This window comes from Carex rostrata, chromosome 19 (genome assembly GCF_964058835.1).
Source record: "Carex rostrata chromosome 19, lpCarRost1.2, whole genome shotgun sequence".
Lineage (NCBI taxonomy): Eukaryota > Viridiplantae > Streptophyta > Magnoliopsida > Poales > Cyperaceae > Carex > Carex rostrata.
The window spans coordinates 5,104,140-5,125,422 of record NC_135936.1 but is presented as its reverse complement, the minus strand read 5'-3'; the positions used below and the strand labels follow the sequence as shown (position 1 = coordinate 5,125,422).

General features: G+C 33.3%; 1 protein-coding gene across 1 annotated transcript; it reads right to left on the bottom strand.

Moving 5' to 3' along the window:
• Nucleotides 1-13,270: 13,270 nt before the first annotated feature.
• Nucleotides 13,271-17,597, bottom strand: PFD6 (prefoldin 6). The gene is made up of 5 exons (XM_078321160.1): nucleotides 17,400-17,597; nucleotides 16,945-17,015; nucleotides 13,900-14,024; nucleotides 13,680-13,740; nucleotides 13,271-13,515 (listed from the first exon to the last, which is right to left on the bottom strand). The coding sequence occupies exons 1-5, from the start codon at nucleotides 17,476-17,478 to the stop codon at nucleotides 13,459-13,461; spliced, it is 393 nt and encodes a 130-aa protein (XP_078177286.1). The 5' UTR covers nucleotides 17,479-17,597; the 3' UTR covers nucleotides 13,271-13,458.
• Nucleotides 17,598-21,283: the final 3,686 nt, after the last annotated feature.

The following is a 21,283-nucleotide window of genomic DNA, read 5'->3' as shown; positions in this document are numbered from 1 at the left end:
ATTAATATGAAAATTCCCTAAATCTAGAGTGTTTTAGTTTTTTTTTTTTGTGCTACAAACAAAAATTTCGGGTTGTTCACCTAGCATGTTCATTTATATATCGTATGCTAGACCAGCTTTTAAAAATAAAATATTACATTGCATTAGTTCAAATAGGTCATGAAAATTGTATTGGTTCAATAAACCATAATTATAGTTATGCTTGATTTAATTTAAACTTCCCATTAATGAAAATGCTAATACGACAAACGAAGTGACCGACATAATATATATTTGTGAAATGAAATATATTGAACCAAAATAATAACATTTTTAAATCGTTTGGATAACATTTACTAAAATTTAAATTTACAACCTTTTATTAATTGCTCTTACTTTCATTTCTGCCGGAAAATTATATAGAATATAAAAACTATTAACAAATTGTAGTAGACATGACTATTGCAATTAGATTGATTAAATGAAGGTTAATTGACTCGTTATATATAAGTAGAGGAGCTCATAATTAACTCTCAAGTCTCATACCATCACAAAAAATTACTATATTGAGAACCAGCCATTGGTTTAGTGACAAAGACGATATCGTCTGTATAGGAAGTTGTAAGTTCAAAATCCGGATGAAGAATTTTTATGAATATTAATATGTGAGGACATGACCTCCAACATTTATTCAGCAAAAAATCACTATATTGGCCTTCAAATATAGATTTAATTTTCCGTTGTCTTGTATGAATTATGATTTTAAGGCCATCATTTTAACTTGTAAGTGAAAAATTCTATATAGATTGACTTACTGTTAATACATATCTTACTGATAAATAAATGAAGGAATTTAGTCTTTATTTCCATTAATAAATTTTTGGTTGAAATATTAATATATTTTCATTTCTTAAGATGTAGATTATTCCCATCCTGAGAGAGGGAATATTTAGACGTTGGAATACATAACCTCTTTTTTCATTTAAGTCAAGAGTAGAACTAGGGTGCTCTTAAGTTCACCAAAGTTTTGGTGAGCTTAATTCTAAAACTTATTAAATCGATTTCAAATGACAAATCCGAACCGTTGAAACCCGCCTACTTTACGTGTGATGCATCTACATGTGAAATTTTTAAACATTCGAATTAATTTAGTATAAAGTCAAGCGGCCAAAAAACGTTCAAAAATGAATGCACTAAAATTAATTTATTAACCTTCTAATTTTGACCGCTTGACTTTATACTAAATTAATTCGAATGTTTAAAAATTTCATATGTAGAGCATCACACGTAAGGTAGGCAGATTTCAACGGTTCGGATTCGTCATTTGAAATCGATTTTATGAGTTTTAGAGTTAAGCTCACCAAAACTTTGATGAGCTTAAGAGCACCCTAGTTCTACTCTTTTAATAATATCTTCATGTAAGGTATGGAGAGATTTCAAGCTCTGGATCCAATACTGTTAAGGGAATTATAGGAGATTTGGATGATGTATAAGTTGCTTTGTTTAAGATGTTGTATTTTTGTTGTAATTTTCATGATGTAATTTAAACGGTTGTAACTACCTAATAGTCCCTATCAGGCTTTCAAAAAAAAAAAAAAATCTTCATGTAGACACATACAATAAAGTTTATTTTACTCATATACCTCTTAAAATTAGGAATTTTCTTTGGTTGGTCAAACAAAACCGAATTCTTACTAGGGATAATCTTAGCAAGAGAGGTTGGCAAGGGGGTCAATCTTCTATTTTTTTGCAATAAACAAGAATCTGTGTCACATCTGTTTGTTACTTGTTCTATGGTAAGCCAATTGTGGCAATGGATAGCTAGGTACAATAACTTTGTATTTAATTCTATAACTTTAGAAGATTTGTGGGATATAGGCACATGTATACCTATGATGGATGACAATCTGGTCATGATGATAATAGATGCAGTCTTGTAGACTGTCTAGTTCGAGAGAAATAAGTTAATTTTTAAAGGGGGTTGCAAAAGGTCCCTAAAGTCTAGGTACACAAATAATTGTTGTTGTTAAGTTTTGATTTTTCCATCAGACATATGATTATTTACAAATACTAACTTGTATGTTACCTCTCGATGTAAGTGATTTAGCAAGGGGTTCACTTGCTATTATGGAGGTTACTCAGGCTATAATCTCTATACTTGGGATAGAAAACAATATGGAAGATAATGCTACAAGTGGTGGATGAAGAAGTGAAGTATGTTGTGGCTTATGTGAATCTTTTTATTGCAGGGATCTTTTCGTATAAACTGCTTTAGGTTCAGGTGGGATAGATGAAGAAACGAAGTATTTTGCTGTTCTTGTAAATTTTTTGTTGTAGGATTCTTTTCGCATAAATTGTTTTAGGTTCAACTGTGATACATTTCTTGTTATGTTTTGTTGAATGTTGTTTGTTATTTTTGTTGATGTGCTGGTATTGTCTTGATATAATGCTATGTAGATTATTATTTCCTTTGTTTTGTATTGGATACCATGATGGTGGTACCGGTCTCATAAACATTATAAAAGATTTTCGTTATATTAATGAAAATCGGTGGGGTTGATCCCACTTGTATAAAAAAAAAAAAAAATCAATACCCATACTTTTAAATCAAATGATTTTGACGATGATGACAGAACAGTAATGAAGATGATCATGATAATATCATAATAATAATCTATAAATAATAGACTTTAGTTATTCCGAAATTTACGATGCTAAAATATTGCTGTTGGAGGACGTGGATCACATGATGATGTTGGCCCATGGTTACGACTTACGATGAGTGGGGTGTAGACTTAATTAGGTTGTCAGATCTTGCGTTCATCCATCTCCATGTTTGACATCTCCACTTATAAAATATTATATTATTTGTCGGCTCGGCTGTCTGATTGGGAGGTGCATGTCCATTTAATTGCTGCCATCCAATGTGCATCTTTTAGTGCTACCCGGGTTGTCTCCATTTGGGACTAACGGAGACGACCGTTGATGATTTTCTTAGGCAGAAATCATTATTTTATTTTTTTTGTGAATTTAACTTTAAAAAAATATCGAATCAGTTTCAAATTACAAAGTTCAAATTGTTGAAATTGAACTAATGTATTTGCATGCAAATTTTTAAATTTTTTGAATTAATTTAGTATAAAATCAAGTTGTCAAAATTAAAAGGTTTAAAAATTAATTTTAATATGTTTATTTTTCGAATGACCGCTTAACTTTATAGTTTATACTAAAGGAATTGGATTTTGCCGAAAAGGCTTGGATATAATTTCATCCAAAGTCGAATCTTATTGTTTCATTTGCTTTAATATTTGTGTCAACATATTTAAAACTTAATAACTCCAAATAACTCTGTAAATCTAAATTATCTGTGTAAATTTTAACACAGATCGGACGGTTTACAACTGACTTTGGATGAGGTTTTGTCCAAAGCTCTTTGGACAAGAACTTCACCTTATACTAAATTAATTCAAAATTAGAAAATTTACATGTAGATTAAGCACTCATGAAATAGATCGATTTTAATGATTTGAATTTGTGATTGGAAGCTAATTTAATAATTTTTTTAAATTAAGCTCACTAAAATTTTGTGAGCTTAAAAACATTCCTAATTATACTCGGTAGAATTTGCTTAATTTCCAGGCAACAATTGCATAGAGTGGTAATTAGAAAAAGACTATCAAAAGAAAAGATTAGAATAATATAAGATAGATCAAGTTGCACATATTCCTAAGTGATTATTTGGCACCAAATCTTCACACATGCACCTCCCAATAACCATTATTTGTTTTGGACCGCATGTATGCTTTTGGAGGGACCCTTTATTATTCCTCCATTATTTAGCTTCGATTTAATTATTTAAGTTGGAGAGTACCTTGTTAAGGTTATTTACTAACCATAGGTAGCATAGCATACTATTCTGCAAAGAGACATATATTCTATTCTCACAAAAGAAAAAGAAAAATATCTTAAACTGATATGATGACGGTTTAACAGAGTACTTATTTCAAAAAAAGAATCATTTTGTGCGCATGAAGAGTCTAAAAATATATAGGGTGCCTCAATTCAGCTTTTCGTAAAAAAAACAAAATAGGTGATATTCATCTCCACAAAAATTTATAATTTTGAAAGTTAGTTTATTCAATATTGTATTACTAGTCCATCACAACTTTTACTAGATTTTTTTTTTTTATCTCTTGATTTAGTATAAGAAAACCTTCAAAAATTATAAAATTTCATGTGGAAGCATCCATCGAGAAAGGGGGCAAGATCAATGTTTAACAGTTTGAATTTGATGTTAATTTGTTTTATATGTTAACAGTTTGAATCATTTTGTCAAGCTATCATTGAATTAGCAATTTTTAAAGTGGCTTAATAAATAGTAAAAATATTTAAAAAAAATATAAAATTTGGTCTCCAAGTATATTTTAATACAGAGATCACATCTAACGGTTTGAATTGATTTTTTAGAATTTGAAAATTGAAAAACGGTTTAGTTGCACAGAACTTCAGAAACAATCAATTTGATATTAGCCCAATCCCCTCTCTCTCTCTCTATATATAATATAATGTGGGATGCCCCTCTCATAAATTAATAAACTATTTACCCGAATAAATATGAATCATTGGATATTGGAGCACCGTCACAAATTTCCAGAGCTTCGTTGGAGATCTGCGACTCTGCGTAGATCCCTGAAAGCGTTGACTAGTAAAAAAAATTATTAATTGGTCAAAATATATGCTAACAACTACAACAGCAATTACGATATTAGTGTATCGGCTTTTATTAAAATGCTATATATAATAATTCTTATATAAATGATAATTTTGACTTGAAAGAGAGGCAAATATGCTAGTACTATTTTTTCCGTCCAAAATTCCACTCAAAAGCTACGATTGCAGCTACACTTTTTCCAATTAGATAATGACATGTACAGTTTAATCAATCAAAATGTATCAAGTGGCTATATAAAGAATTAAAGATGAGCATTTTCTACGGTCTCATCTTTCACACCAATTAAAGGAGTCCAGGTCAGAATGTCCAATCAATCAGGAAAGAGCAGATCCCTATTGAAAGGTTTACTGGTGCTAATGCTTGCTAGGTAGATCACTTCCGCACTAAATAATGAAAGATAATGCAGTTCGCACCTTTTACCTTACCGGTCTTCACCTCTTCGGCCATTTTTTTAACCCTAAAAAAAAGAAAATTTTAAAAATATCCTCTGATTTTTTTTTTTTTTTTATAAATGTCCCGACCGCTTGAGCCTGGGGAGGTCCAAAACATCAAACAGACCGCCCGTCCCACGGGCGGGTGAGTACCACAAGCCGACCGCCCGTCCCACGAGTGGGTCACTCCCCAAGCAGACCGTCCGTCCCACGGGCGGTCCACTATGCATAGTAGACTGCCCCCCTGCAGGCGGATCGCTATGGATCCCTATAAATTATGTTTTTTTTTCTCTCTCCTGCCCACTCTAAACCATTGTAAATATCCACCGACACCATTCTAAACGATACAGTAATCAGCGAAAAATTTGGCGATTTTTGACGATTTTCAGGCGACTGCTACAGGTACGTTATTTATTTTTTAATTAGTTTCTAATTAGTCATTGATTACTGTATCGTTAGTCTATAACAACTGTAGCAATTAGTGTACACTTACTTGTTGCATTTACTGTACATTTACTATATTAACAGGTATTTTTTGTTTATTTTTTTAATTATTTTCTAATTAGCCATTTATTACTTAATCCGTTATAATTACTGTACAATTACTGTAATACTTATAAAATTATTTTTTAAATGTAGTTAAGGAAAAGATGTTAGTTGCACTGTATGTGGGCGACAAGCTACAAAAGGGTGAAGATGGCGTGCAGTACACGAAAGAGACCGCATTTGGCTTCGAGGTTAATTAAAATACCACATTTCAGGAACTTAAGCAGCTAATATACGAAAAGACTGTTGTAAACTCCAACAAGTATGAAATAGAATTGGCTACACGGATTGACAACTCACGTGGGGTGGGGGGTAGACCTTACTTTGTGAGGTTTTCAATAATAGATGCGAATTTGTGGAGAGTTGTGTACACTCAATTTGCGGCTAGTGTGGTCATGGTAATGGACATATATTCGAAGAGGGTTCCCTGGGCTAGGGCTGGACCTTCAAGTGCGGCTGCGGCTAGACCTTCAGGTTATGACAATTTGGGTTATGACAACCAGGGGTACCACCAGCACTCCCCTTTTGACAACCAGGGGTTCCACCAACACTCCCCTTATGACAACCAGGGATACCACCAGCACTCTCTTTTTGACGACCAGAGGTACCATAGCCCCGGTTATGACAACTTGGGGTACCACAATGTTAGTGTAATAATATAGAAGTCAATAATACGATAATTTTGATTATATAAAGCTTTGTTCATGAATTGGATGATTAATATCATTTTGTTGCCTTGAGTATTATTGTATTTATGAATCATTTCGAGTTCATGACTAGAATTGTGAAACTTCATAATATAGATGATATATACTCTAAAAAAGTCACTGACCAAGGTAATTAGCAGGAACATTAATTACCATGATAAGGTTAGTATTTGGATTAAATGATGGTCAAGTTTTACAGACCATAGACAAGGAGTTGTCATTTTAATCACATAGATATATATTCCAGGAACATGATATCTGACAGACCCTGAATGAAACATTATACGGAATTGTGTTTGTGTCATTAATGCTTTCATTCAGTGTTAAGTTCTAAAGTCTGAGGTATTCATCTTTCCTACTAAGAAATGTATATGCGTGATTGTTATCAAACGCTGTCGGTAAAATGCAGTTATAACGATAGCTCTTCGGTATACATGGCTTAGCTGAGGTAGTGATGGTTTACCAAAAGTACTATTGTCCCTCGTATCTCTATACGAGCTATAGCATCACTGGGCCCCTTGATAGAGTAAGATTATCAGCGCGCGGTATGATTACAAGAGTAATCATATTTGATAATATGCTCAAGATCAATAAAAGATTAAGTTTACAAGGATGACACACACCTACCTTGAAACTAATCTGATAGCTATGTGACAAAAGAACTGACACAAGTAAATTGTTTACTGGATCGTGATATTGTACTGTACAGCATCATCTGTGTAATTGGATGGTCATGATGTGTTTTGCCAGATGCCTCTCATGATTATAGAAGTTAAAACAGTTTTAATCCTATTTACCAACATAACACAGATCCTATTGGGTCACACCATATAGGAGTTAATCGGAGAATCTTATTGTGACTGATTATAAATTGGTTATGATCAATAGTAAGATGGTTATAATTAAATATACGTGTTATAATTAAATTATAAATGTCATATAAGATGACAAGCAAAAACAACGGCTAATTTATAAACGTACACGGTACGTTGTATAAAAGTTACCGAAACAACAACCGCAAGAAATATAATTGTTCAGAATAATTATATGGATATTGATTTCGGCCAAGGGCATTTTTGTCTTTTCACATGTCATCCTTATCCGCATGACACGTCATCAGTCTTATCCGCATGACACGTCATCAGTCTTATCTAGATGACACGTCATCATGACATGTCATCATCCTTATCCACCCGAGGGTATTTCGGTCTTTTGGCAACCGATCCTAAACCCTATAAATAGGGGTGGAGGGGTAGAGAGAAAAACCACTAATTCACTCGTATCGTTTCGTGTCGAATCGAATCAGTATTTTCTCTCTTTCTTGGTTTCTCTCCCAAATAGTATTTTGATTGAGAAAAGAAAGTTATACGTAGTTGACGTATAATCTTGCGGGTTGTTGTGAAGTATATTTACGGGATCGATTAATAGTATTTTCTCGAATTTTGCGGTATGTCAGTTTTGCTTATTTGTGAAACTGAGTAACCGAAAATTCGTGTTTACGGGTTTTTGTTTTTTCCCTATGAATAGTGTTTTTGCAGAATTCCGCGGTTTATAGTATTTATGGCAAAAGAAATAAACCGCTCTCTGGTTAGTCCTGGTGGATAACCTATAGAGGCACCATACGTTTGGTGCTCCGATGAGAATCATTCCCGTGATGTAGCTCTACTCGCTCGGTCTGCAATCCAACTGTGATTTGGAAACAAGGTATAAATATGTTATATTAATCTATTTAATTGGTAAGTAGATTAAAGTTTTAGAAATCAATCATGGAGTAGATATGTAAAAGGATTAAATTGGGTTTTGATGCCAAAGGAATACTGAAGGTGGACCGCCTTGGAAAGTTTCCTGACATACCCCGTTTAATCCTGAGCTTAAGTTGGCCGTAGAAATTTTTGTTCTACGATCATTCCGCAGCTTAAGCCTAAACGAGTTTTGGTTACCCCGAAACCCCAACACACAACTCCCTTGAAAATACTGAAGAGTTACCACCACTACCCAGATAGACACCCATAATCCCTAGATTTCCAACTATGCCCGAGTTAGGACCGCTACCCATTAATCAAACTAATATTGATATTGATGTTGATGCTATTGATGCCATACCAAAAAGTGAAATGGAAACGGGGGATGAATACCAAGGGGTTTGAGAATCTGATGACTTATCAGATGGTGATGCAAATGTACCAAGTTTATCCAGGGCATAAAAATTCCCAATTAGAAGTCGGAGAAATAAGCATCCAGTCGCCACAGCTTTCGAAGAGACATACATTACTTTCTTTGGTCCTCGTGTTGTATACAATCACGAACTTGCCGCAGGGCAACTTTATACCAACATAGATGAACTTATAAAGAAAATCAATGAGACTCATGTTCACAGCAACTGAGAATGTATAATACACAAAAAGGACCGAACAAGGTTAGTTGTGCTATGTAAAACACACCCGCGGTGTGAGTTCCGTCTTTTTGCAACCCCTGCGGGTTCAGGGAAAGCATGGATAATTAAGAAGTGTGAATCACCTCATACATGCAAGTCTGCGTCCACAAGGACAGACCATGCACAGCTAACGGCATCACTAATTGCCGGTACAATTGAGGAGGACATTAAGTTGGATCCATCAATGAGCATCAAGGTGGTGGCTAGGACCGTCAAACACAAATACATATATGCAACCCCAAAATACAACAGGCTGTGGAGAGGTCGTGAACTTGCAGTGCTTAACATGATGGGTCCATAGAAGAGGACTAAATGTGTCAGGATCATGCACGTCATATGTAAAACCGGCCTGAGACGACGAACCCGCTCCAATCGGATCCTCAAATCCCCTACCAGTCGTATCCTCATATGACGACGGGCCCTCTCCAGTCGGATCCACGGAGGACGTGCCCGTTATAGTCGGATCCACGACATCTGGACCCGCTGCAGCCGGATCTGCTGCAGGCACAGCTCGTACTCCCCACCGTCTCCTGGGCATACTACATTTTCAAAAAAAATATATTAATCAATCACAATTTAAAAAATCAAAATATATTCCAAATTTTAAACAATTTCTAAATATTTTCAACCAAATTCAAAGCAATTGAAACCCTAAAATGGTTAATTATTTATAATAAACTCCTAATTATATGATATTGATACATTCAATAATTATACAATAACTATAGTATATTATATTATTATTGTAATAATTATTTAATATATGAGCAATATAAAATATTAATTGTATAATTGTATATTAATAATTATTACTAATAATAAAATACTAATTGTATAATTATAAATTAACAATAATTATTAATCAAAAGATCTTACTCATTATATATATTATAATAATTATTATTTAATATATTAAGAATATAACATATTAATTATGTAATTATATATTAATAATAATTATTGTAAAATTCAATTTCTAAAATATAAATTATTGTGAAAATGGACAAACAAATAAAATTTGCAAAAAAAAAAGAATACATATTATAAAAAAAATATTGATATACATGCAATTTACTTGCGAAAAAATAAAAGTATGCATATTTAAAAAAAATATTGATACACATGCAATTTAATTACAAAAAAAATGCATATTTAAATAAAAAATATTGATAGACATGTAATTACAAACAAAAAGTATGCAATTTTTAAACAATTATTGATATACTTCAAAATAGTTTGTTTTACTCAAAATTAATTTGTATTGATATATACACGTCATTCGTCAACTAACTTCAAAACATCCTCAACATCACCGAAACTTTTCATCGTATCCTCAACATCACAAAAATAATTTGCAAAAAAAAAAATGCATATTTTTTAAACCATACACCCTAACCCTAAATTTTTAAACAATTCAAACAATTGACCATAAATCCTAAATTTTTAAGCAAATCACAACCATAAATCCTAAATTGAACCATATCACATTCAAGTAATTCAAACAATTTTACCATACACCTTAATCCTAAATATGCATACAATTTGAGCAATTCAACCAATTTTACCATAATCCGCAATTCGACAAAGCATATCACATTCAAGCAATTCGATAAACCATATCACATTCAAGCAATTCGATAAACCATATCACATTCAAACAATTCAATAAACCTTATCACATTCAAGCAATTCGTTAAAGCATCCAATTCGAGCAATTCAACCAATTCGACCAATTCGAAAATACTATAATCAAAATTCAACAATTCACAATTCAATCATATCACCAAATTGAACTAATCGAATTAAACAACTAATTGAATTCAACCATATCACCAAATTCACAATTAAACCCTAACTCTAACCCTTGGCGGTGTAGCGGCTCAAGCGAGGCAGCGGCAATGGCGGTGCAGCGGTGGTGAAGGTGGCAGCGAGCAAGGGAGAGGAGAGGTGTGGCGGCGGAGAGGGTGGTGAGGCGCCGGCTGGCGGAGCAATGGCGAAGCAGCGGGTTTTTTTTTTCTTTGGTCTGGTGCGGAGGGAAAGGAGAGAGCGAGAGAGAAGAAGGGTTCGGCACTGGTTAAAAGTACTCTAGCAGACCGCCCGTGGGACGAGCGGTCCGCTTGATGTTTTGGGCCGCCCCGGGCCCAGACGGTCGGGGCATTTATAAAAAAAAATTAAATTGGAAGACATTTTTAAAATTTTCTTTTTTTTAGGGTATTAAAAAAAATGGCCGTCACCTAGGGGTGAAAACAGAGCCGGATTATCCGACGGATATCCGCTCCGTATCCGCTTGAAATCTGTATCCGGACTAAACGGATTCGGATCCGGATATTTTCTTAATATACTGCAAACTAACGGATACGGATCGGATATCCGAATGTATCCGAAGACAGAACCCAACTGAATTTCTCGCTCTACGCTCCCGCTCCTGTATTATTGACTCAATTTCTGCGCCTCCGCTCTCTTATATATCAGACAGCTCAAATAACACCACCAATTGTGGGACGAACCCAATCCATCGAAAGTTGCAAACCGGACAGAACCTTTTTTTCTTTTAAACTATAGTCAAAGATGCCCCAATCCCATCATTATGATAGCTTGCATGTGCGTCTCGGATTCATGATCCTTCTAGATCCATACCGGTTCCAATAAATATGGAACTTTTTCATCAATATTATATAACCTACTCCTAACTGTACATTCCGCTAGTGGTTACAATCTGAGCCTTCCGATCTAATATTAATGGCCAAGATATGTTGGGTTGGGGCAATGAAATCCATACTTCCCGAGAGGATTTTACGGCGGTTCCAACGCACTGGACAAATCTCAGTTGTTCATCCGTCTTAATATCTATTAATATCTATGCAAGCGCACATATCTTAATAAAAATAAACAGTGGGATTTTAGGGGAATTCCAAATTCTTCAGCGCATTACAGTAGAGGATTCCAATCCTTTAGGTATTCTAACTGGATGACAGGCTTTATCTAGAGAAAGTGCTTTGTTTTTTAGCATAGTAGTGGACTAGTTGAATTCATGGAATTCATATCCATTGCAATACCTGACTGAAAAACAATTAGATCTGAGTCGTCAGTTTAACTTGGCACGAATCTCAAAACGGACCCCTACAATTTTTATAGACACTGAATTGAATTTTATCCGGTTGAGATTAATCTGGATCGTCAATTGCTAATTTTCCTTAGTCAGGTACCTGGGAGGATACGGATCGAATTCATGTGCTACAATAATAAAACCGATGCAAATTGTATAAGAGAGAACTAGGAAGAATAAAAACTTAAACTGAGTATTTTAATTTGCATCCAACCAATCAAGTGGAACAGATTCATAAACAGTCGCATCAAACCCAACAATGGTTGTACTGATTTTTGTCAAGATCAACAGCATCTGATGTACAACTTTAGATGCCTTTAATTAAAAAGTCTCTTCAGCATCTTTTTTAGTATATTTTTCACATGGATGGCATGGGTTTGGTACTTTTGATCTAAGAGACTAAGACCACTTTTCAGTTTTCAATAATGGTACTTGTAGATCTACACAAAAGCAAGATTTTCAAATCAAAGCATAAGCGTTTGTTTGCTGATGTTGAAACAATTGACAAGTGCTTTGCGGAACTTGCACTGAGGTCTGAGGAGTAGAATTTGCACATAAGGAGTAGAATTAGGATGTTCTTAAGTTCACCGCGTTTTTTGGTGAACTCAAGTCTAAAACCTGTCAAATCAGTTTTAAATGACGAATTTGAACTGTTGAAATTCACTTACTTTACGAGTAATGAGTTTACATGTGAAAAATTTAAACATTCAAATTAATTTAGTATAAAATAAATCGGTCAAAATTAGAAAGTTAATAAATTAATTCTAATGCATTCATTTTTTGAACGTTTTTTGACCTTATACTAAATTAATTCGAATGTTTAAAATTTTCACATGTAGACGCACCACTCGTAAAGTAAGCGGGTTTCAACAGTTCAAATTCGTCATTTAAAACTAATTTGATGGGCTTTAGACTTGAGTTCACCAAAATACGCGGTGAACTTAAGAACATCCTAGTTCTACTCTATCATATGTTTCACAACGAGTGCACAAAATAAAAATCCCCAAAGAGCAAAAAGCCTAAAGCAAGTCAAGATGATATGCTCAATAAAAGAATAAAAATGCATACTGATCTAATGGGTCAAGTCATCAGAAAGACTATCGTTATCATATAACCAAAGATACACTGCTAAAGCAAGAAATTATGGCAGCACTTCAGTATTGTCTTGTGATACACCTACAGTACTATCATAGTATCATGTGATGCACTAATAATATTTTCCAATTTAAAACCGGTGCGAGTAAACCCTTAAAGAAAGGGAAGAGACGACAATAACAGAAGATTAACAATCAAAGTGTTTAGCCAAGAGTAAGTTCAGAGGTGACCCTCAAGATAGAAGACACAAAAAAATGCAGTACAGAAAAAACGCACACTGGCAAAATTTTCAATTCTTAATACATCTAGAAGTATAAATTTAACATTGTAATTTAGTTCTAAAAGATGGTCAAATCGGACAAAGAAGTCACAAATAATGTGGACATCTAGAAGTATAAATTTAACATTGTAATTTTTAAAAAATGGGACTAGGCCTTGGTCTTTCCGGCTTGCGCACCTTGTATCTTCTGTTGTAATTTCATTATCTACAAAGAAGTCACAAATAATGTCAGTTCAAGCACTAGTGCTTCAGGCATTTAAAAGTAGACATGAACAAATTATGCAGCCAAATCAAATCATCTGATCTAAAGCTTCACAACTTTTTATCTTATCAAATAATAGAAATGATAGAGAATGGAGGCAAGCATACAGATTCCTTCTTGCTGGTCTGTTTGTTCTCGAAGTCTCTCAAGATACCCTCAAGTCGCTTTCTGTTCAAAACAATAGTTTTACAACTCATATCACAATAGTAATACTTGACAAATGCAAAATTTCTATGAAATTTGTCATTGTCCCCCTGTAATAATTTTATATTTTTTTTTCAAATTAAACAAAGATAACCACATAAATAATAAGATAAAAGAACATACAACTCAGCAGTGATGTACTCAATTCTCTTGTTAACATTTGCTCTTGCCTCTGCCAAATCCTGCTTGACAAGCACCGGCCCAATTAACTTGTAAACATTGGCATCCTCCTTCAACAGATCCAATTCCTACAAAAAAAATGATTCAATAAAGCAGCAATGGGGGCTAAGAACAGTAAAGATAATAGTTTTATGTGTGAGTTAAATCATCAATTTCAGGATAGTTTTGGGAATGGGGGCTAAGAACAGTAAAGAAAAATATTAGTTTTATGGGTTATTAAAGATTCTGTTTTTCATTACATAGTACAAGCAGGATAGTTTTGGGAACAAATTAATATTTTTCTTTACTTGCATAATTTCTTTGTATTACAAGCAAGTTAAATAGGGGATTGGATTTTTTTTATTCAACCAAAGATTTAAAATCAGGCATAAACGGGTCTTTTTTATTTTTTTTTGAGCAAAGGTTGGAGGTCAAGCCACCCAACTATTTAATATCCACAGAGGATTGTCCCTTTCGGGTTTCGAACCAGCGACCTCCCACACAAAGAGCATTGCCTTTGCCACTAGACCGAAGGCTGGTTCTCGGCATAAACAGGTTGCAGCAGTGAACAATTACCACAGTATAAATGTCAACTGTGTAAAATAGATCACAAGTTCCAGCATGACTTTTTGGAGTGTGGCTTATGTTAACAGTCAAATCATGTGTTACAAAGTTCAAATAAACAATTTGTTGTGATCTAGATATGAAAATCTAATCTGAGATTAAATTTGATATTTTTCAAAATTCTTCTCATGGGTAAAAAACAAGTTAGACAAACATTGTAAATATACCGCAATGCAAAAACATCTTCTAGAACAATGAAATCAGCAATCAAATGTTCCAACTAACAATAGATTAGTGATGTTGAGTATATTTCACTATAAACTAACCAATAATTGATTCAGATATCAATAATTTTGTTTTTTGTTCCGACATGATAAGAATTTAAGATGATGATTTTTTTTCAAAAACTTATAAAAATTGTTATAATACTAGACTTGATATAAAGATGGCGACAAGGGCATAGCCAGGATTGTCATCGGGGTAGGAAATAGTATGGACAAAAAAAATCTTTAAAATAAAAAAAAAAAAAATTCAAAACCAAGTTCGAACAAAACAAAAAATTGATAATACTCTGATTGACACTATTTAAAGAAAGAAATTTAGAATTAAATTGTGAGCCTGGACCTAGAGAGGAACTATCGACGTATAAAATTATAAATAGAGATGTAGTTACATAATGAAATTATTTTACTAAAGCCGCATTTTTCATTCTCAATGTCTCTACTTGTGATAATAGTTCACATGATATTCTAGTAGTACCACCCAGTATAGTTGTCTTTCCTTTATTTTGTTGATTAGTCGCTGAACAAATTTAAGAAAAAAACGAAATTATCAGTTGGAAGAATTCGGTTGAGACAATTTTGTAGGGGTAAGGGTCATTTTGGAAAAATTGATAGTTGGATACACTACTACTGTATCTGTTATAAGACAAGTTAAAACTCTACTAGAACAAATTTCTAATTTTCCTGTCTTTCAATATCTTCCAATTTTTCCCTGGAATTAACTCAATTCTTTTCAGCGAAAGAATTCTGGCATATGAATCAGTCGATTTGAAATCTCTGCTTTCTATTTCAATATTTTTAGTGATTCAGTTTTCTTTAGTGATTTGAAATCGCTAATTTCTATTTGCTTCGTGAGTTCGCCCCTGCGACTTCGGCAATTCCCGAGCTCTGATCAAACAGGCTGTAGGTGGGTATTGGGTACCGATTTTCAAATTTTGAATTCTGATCAAAACAGACTCAGTGAAAAATGAATTGCAGGCTTCACAGGGGTAGGCAATGACCCAGTTTTACATGGATCTAAGAATGTTTTCCTTATTGGTTCCGCCACTGGATGGCGATAAAAGCTTGTTTTGGTTTCAAATTGGACCCCAGCATCAAATCAATTAGGAAAGCTGTTCTTGAAGAAATTCAGAGCTGATAGAGGTACGAGAAATGCATTTTTACATTGAGCTCGGATCAGTACTTAAACTCTCATTTGCGGGCCGCTTCAACTGCTGTCTGTCATTTAGGAACGGTCCATTTCCATTTAGGCATTCTGAATTCTTTAATTCTTATATTCTCAAATACATGGTCCTTTGCCATTTAGGCATTCTAAATTCTTTAATTCTTTAATTCTTTAATTCTATCTCAAACTGGATACATAGCCTGATTTGCTAAAGTATGAAATGAATATATTGGTATGGTAATGCTACCAGGTTTCCACAAGCTGAGAATTTACAATACTCCGAACTTGGACACGCCAAAGAATGAATAATTTTTTTCCCCAAAAGCAGTCATGTCAGGTTTACTTATACAATTACTTTTTCTTATATGCTTCTTTATAATTATTTAAAACTAGTTCGGTTCTGATACACATAGCAGTACCAGTTCGCTAGGTTCTGGTACAGTTCAAGCTTTGGAGGGCTAAAATTGAAAAATTTGGCTCAACCAAACAAACCAAAATTTACTTCGGCTATTTCAGTTTGGTTGTCATTTGGTTGATAGGTTAAATTCGGTTGGTTCAGTTCTATTTTTTAAAACCGGATAAAACTTTGGTTTGACTATTTTTATTTGTTTTTAACCAAACCGACCCAATGAACAACCGTACCAGAGAGTACCCAAATCAGATTATATGCTGTTCAAATAACAATAACTAATGATATATATATCACTCAAACTCTCAATACTTGGTCAAGAGAATGTACTGTTTACAGTTTAAAATACTAAACGGATGTAAGAAAATACATGTCAATATGAATCTCACATAAATTTGAAAGAAAATGAGCTATGTCATGGACCATTTTCTTGATCGGGGTAGTAAGATCTACTAACAGCATACTCTTAGCAACCATGACTGATACGTTGCCGCAACAGTTGATGTCACACCAGTACCAGGGCAAATTTCATATGATAGAAAGTAAAAGTTGTAGCAAAGCAGAAAAGGGAAAACAGTAATTACTCGTACCTTGAGTACAAGTTCATTCTCTCCCAGCTGGACTATGTACTGTTTCCTTACCTGGTGATTCTTAGATATATCTGAAAGCATGTTATAACAAAATAATGGATATCAATCCCCTCAAGTTGAAGCAGATACTGGGAATGCCACTTAAACCCCTATTATGAATTAAGAAAACGAGGAGCCAAAACCTCTGGCAGTATTAAACTGGTACCACTTCTATACCAGTGAGGTTACTTTTTTCTTCCATTTTTTTTTTTTTTTGGCATTTGGAAATTGGGACCGGTGCTAATTTTACAAAAACTGAGGCTCTAAATCAAGCCTGAGCCGATTATTGCATAAAAACAACTAACTATTCGTACAGTAGCAGGTAAAAGTAAGCTAGGGTTAGGTCTCCTTCTAAAGAATAAATAAAAGAGGAAATTAAAGTTAAGAAAAGAAGAACAGGAACAAAAAGAGGCTACCTTTTTGGATCTTACTAAGGGCGTTGGCTTCACTTTCGAGATCTCTCTGTAACTCTCTGAGTGCTGGCGACAACGCCATGGCTAGTGAAAACAGTACGAAGGTGGAACTGATTGGATTGAATTTCTTCTCGTTTTGATGGCTCGAAAGGGAGACAAGAAATGAACTTTAAATCTGCTCCTCCTCGAAGAAATTTCAGAAATATAGATCAACCCTGAATCCGTGATATTGTTAAGTTCGTTCCTGTTGAAATGAATTGAATTTTGAAGAAGTGTACTCTGAAGTCGTTTGGGTTGGGTTGGATCTTTATGGGCTTCAGTTCATTTCAACCCAAACAAACCCAGATAGGAAACCTGGTTAATATATTATAGGGTAAATTTCGCTAGAGGTCACTAAACTTTGTTATTTGTCATGAATTGGTCACTCAAGTTTGATTTGTCCCTTTTGAGTCACTCAACTTTGTTATTTGTTCCAATCAAGTCCCTCTATACTTTTCCATCCAAAAATTTAACGGAATATTCTTATTCCGTCCAAAAAATTAACGGAATATACTTATTCCCTCCAAAATATTAACGGAATTAGCATATTCCATCTAAAATACTAACGGAATTAGCATATTCCGTTAAAATTTTGGATGGAAAAAATAGAAGAACTTAATTGAGACAAATAACAAAGTTGAGTGACTCAAAAGGAACAAATCAAACTTGAGTGACCAATTCGTGACAAATAACAAAGTTTAGTGACCTCTAGCGAAATTTACCCTATATTATACATGTCAAGTTTGTTTATTTGGGGCCAGAAAGTTATATCTTTGAATATGTGAGTAATACAATTTCTACTCGTAGTTTATTATTTTGTTTCCCAAGCTACGACGAAGTAGGGGTGGCAAAAAAAAAAAGATCATGGCTCGATTGTGACTCGCATCTGGCTCACCCGCTAACAACTTGTTTGTTAGTGGACTGAGCTATTAACGAGACAGCTCATCACTAGTTTGATCCAAAATTAACAAGTTTGAGCTGGACTTAGCTCGGTCGCGAGCTGGCAAGCCAGCTTGGTCCAAATATGAATTTATGTGAATTTATTTTGCGAACTATATTTGTATGAATTGGAAGATTTAGTATTTTAGTATGTATGAATTTAGTTACAAATTTAATTTATGGTAGTAGACTTTAAAATACATTATCTATAATATATTTGGGCTTTTGGCTCACAAGTTTTCACGAGCTGATTCAGCTTGCTCGTTGCCAAAACAAGTGAGCCACAAATCACTTTTTCAACTCGGATTCAAATGTTGACTCGTTTGTTGCTAAAACAAGCGAATCATGAGCTTGATCTAGCTCGGACCGAGCCGGCTCATTGCCAGTCCTCCGAGGAAGGGTCGATTTCCCGCTTGAGGAAAGCTTAACCATCTCAAAGTAACAATTTTTTTCTCCCTCAATAACATGGCATGGTAGATCATGTTAGGTAAATAATTAACATATTTTGAATATTCAATCTACATCGACACCTTTGTAATGAAAAGTACAAGTTTGCTACTTCATTTCATAAATAAAAATAATGTTTCCTTTTCTACTGATATGATCAGAATCTTTTTAATAAGAACTGTTGTTCATTTAACATTTCTTTTTAGATGCATCCTGCAGAAATTGAACACACATTTCTAAGTAGAGATGCAATATGATCACCATATGTATTAGACATATGGTTTATATTGATCAAAATCTTAATGATGTTATATGATAATCTCTAATTAGACTTGAAGGCACCACATATCTGATATTTTCTTATTATTCTACAAAAGCACGAGCTTTGAATCATAGTACGTAGTTAAGGTGTTACTCCAACCTATATTTAGTTTATAAATCATGGAAGACAAGTAGACAACCCCCAAAACTAGTTAGCAATACCAATCAGACAATCAAATATATCCAATTAATTATATCTCCTAACCGTTTTTAGCAATAGTGATGCATTGATCATTGATGTCATAATTGGATGAAACCAACTTGGGTTGGTTTTGTCTTGTTTTATGATGAAAGCGATATCACTGGAAAAGAGAAAATGACGGAGTCCACAAACACCTTGGTAGAAGTTATCTTTATTTGATCCGTTTGATTTAAAAACAAATTATGTTGTATCTGTAAACACATATTTGTTCAGTAGCATACATAAAATTAGTCGCTTTTAACATATATTCATTGAAAATACAATTGTGTGACTATGTAATTTTAACATCAAACTACTTATTATTAACAATAACATTCTTCTTATCAACATTTAGCTAATTTCTTTTAATATTTATATAGTTCTTTCTAAACAAATATAGTTGTAATTCACCAAGGTATATCTGGTGAGTGGTGATAGTACGAAAATGTTATTATAGTCTATCAAATTACTTTCACATAATTATTGCGACGCACATTTAAAATTTTAATTACATAAGAGCATCTATATTCCTGAAACTATTAGAGTTTCTAATCCAATGTGGCAGTTTCTAATTCAGTTTTAGAGATGTGAAAGAGTTTCTTATTTAGAAACTACGCAATAAAGTTTTTTATTAAGAAATTGTTTATAAACTCTATGATGACTAAATAATTGACTTAAATTATTTCTCATTTTTAATTTATTGCTGACGTGGCTTAATAGAAATTCTAAAATTAATTTCAGAAATGTGAGAGTTAGGAACTTTAGAGATGTTAATTTTCAAAAAGTGTTTAACAGTTATTTAGAAACTCTGAGTTGCTGGAATGTAGATGCTCTAAGTGTTAAAGAAACTAATAATAACATAAATTAGCTAAGTATCTTCAAGATCAATATTTGTATTAAATGCATCTAGTTTAAATATATTTAAAACAAACAATTAGTTATACGTCAAGTTTTTAATAATTATATGTCAAAGCATGAAAGCAACTAGTTTGGTATTAAAATATACTTAAAGATAATAATATATTTGTTAGAAGAAAGTTTTAACTACTGAACATAATGAGAAGTTAACATAAGATTGACACTTAATTACAAGTAGGCTAAAAGTACATATGTTTTTAGTTGTATACACATCAGGTACCGTCAAAATATTCGTCATCCGAGGTATTATTAAAGATGCAAAATACTCATGTGATCTGGATTGTAGAGTCCAAATCTCCTGCTACAACTAAAATTTTATCATACTTTCAAAGACGGAGTCAGATTTTCGAATTATTGAGATCAATCATATGCAATTTTTCTTTGGAGAATGGGGATCAAAGTTTCTACTATCAAATGTCTTTTTTTTTAATATAAAAAAATAAAATTTATTTGTTACATAAGTAATTTAGTATTTTTTTTTAATATAAATTTGAAAAAAAGAAAAGTATTCATGTAATTTAAAGTTTGTTGGTTTGACAAAAAAAATTTATATTAACAAAGAGAGTATTGTTCCCGAAATTTTTATTAATATCCAAAAAAATTAATTAATTTCAAAATTGGTATCCTTGTAACTATATTGCAAATGTCACATTAGTGGTGATATTCTTCTACAAGAGGGATCACAGTTTAATTGACACTGTCATAATTTATCCACGTTAATTCTCATAATGCAGGTTGCAATTACATCTTTTATGTCAAAAAACTTATATAAAATTTCAACACAAATAGACTAATTAAACTGATGAAAAAGAAAAAAACTACAAGATACATTTGCAACTAGGAAATGCAAATGAAGGCTCATAGAAAAGGTGTGATCACAAGAGAAGAAATGACACACATACACCTCTTCGTGCATTTGCGTTCCTTTTGAGTTTTGAGGGCCAATTCGCGTCGGCAACGACGCTTACCCAGCAAGCGTTCCATAGATTTTTTTTGTTTTTTTTTCCCCTCTAGACTCAACAATAATTGGTTTGATTGTATT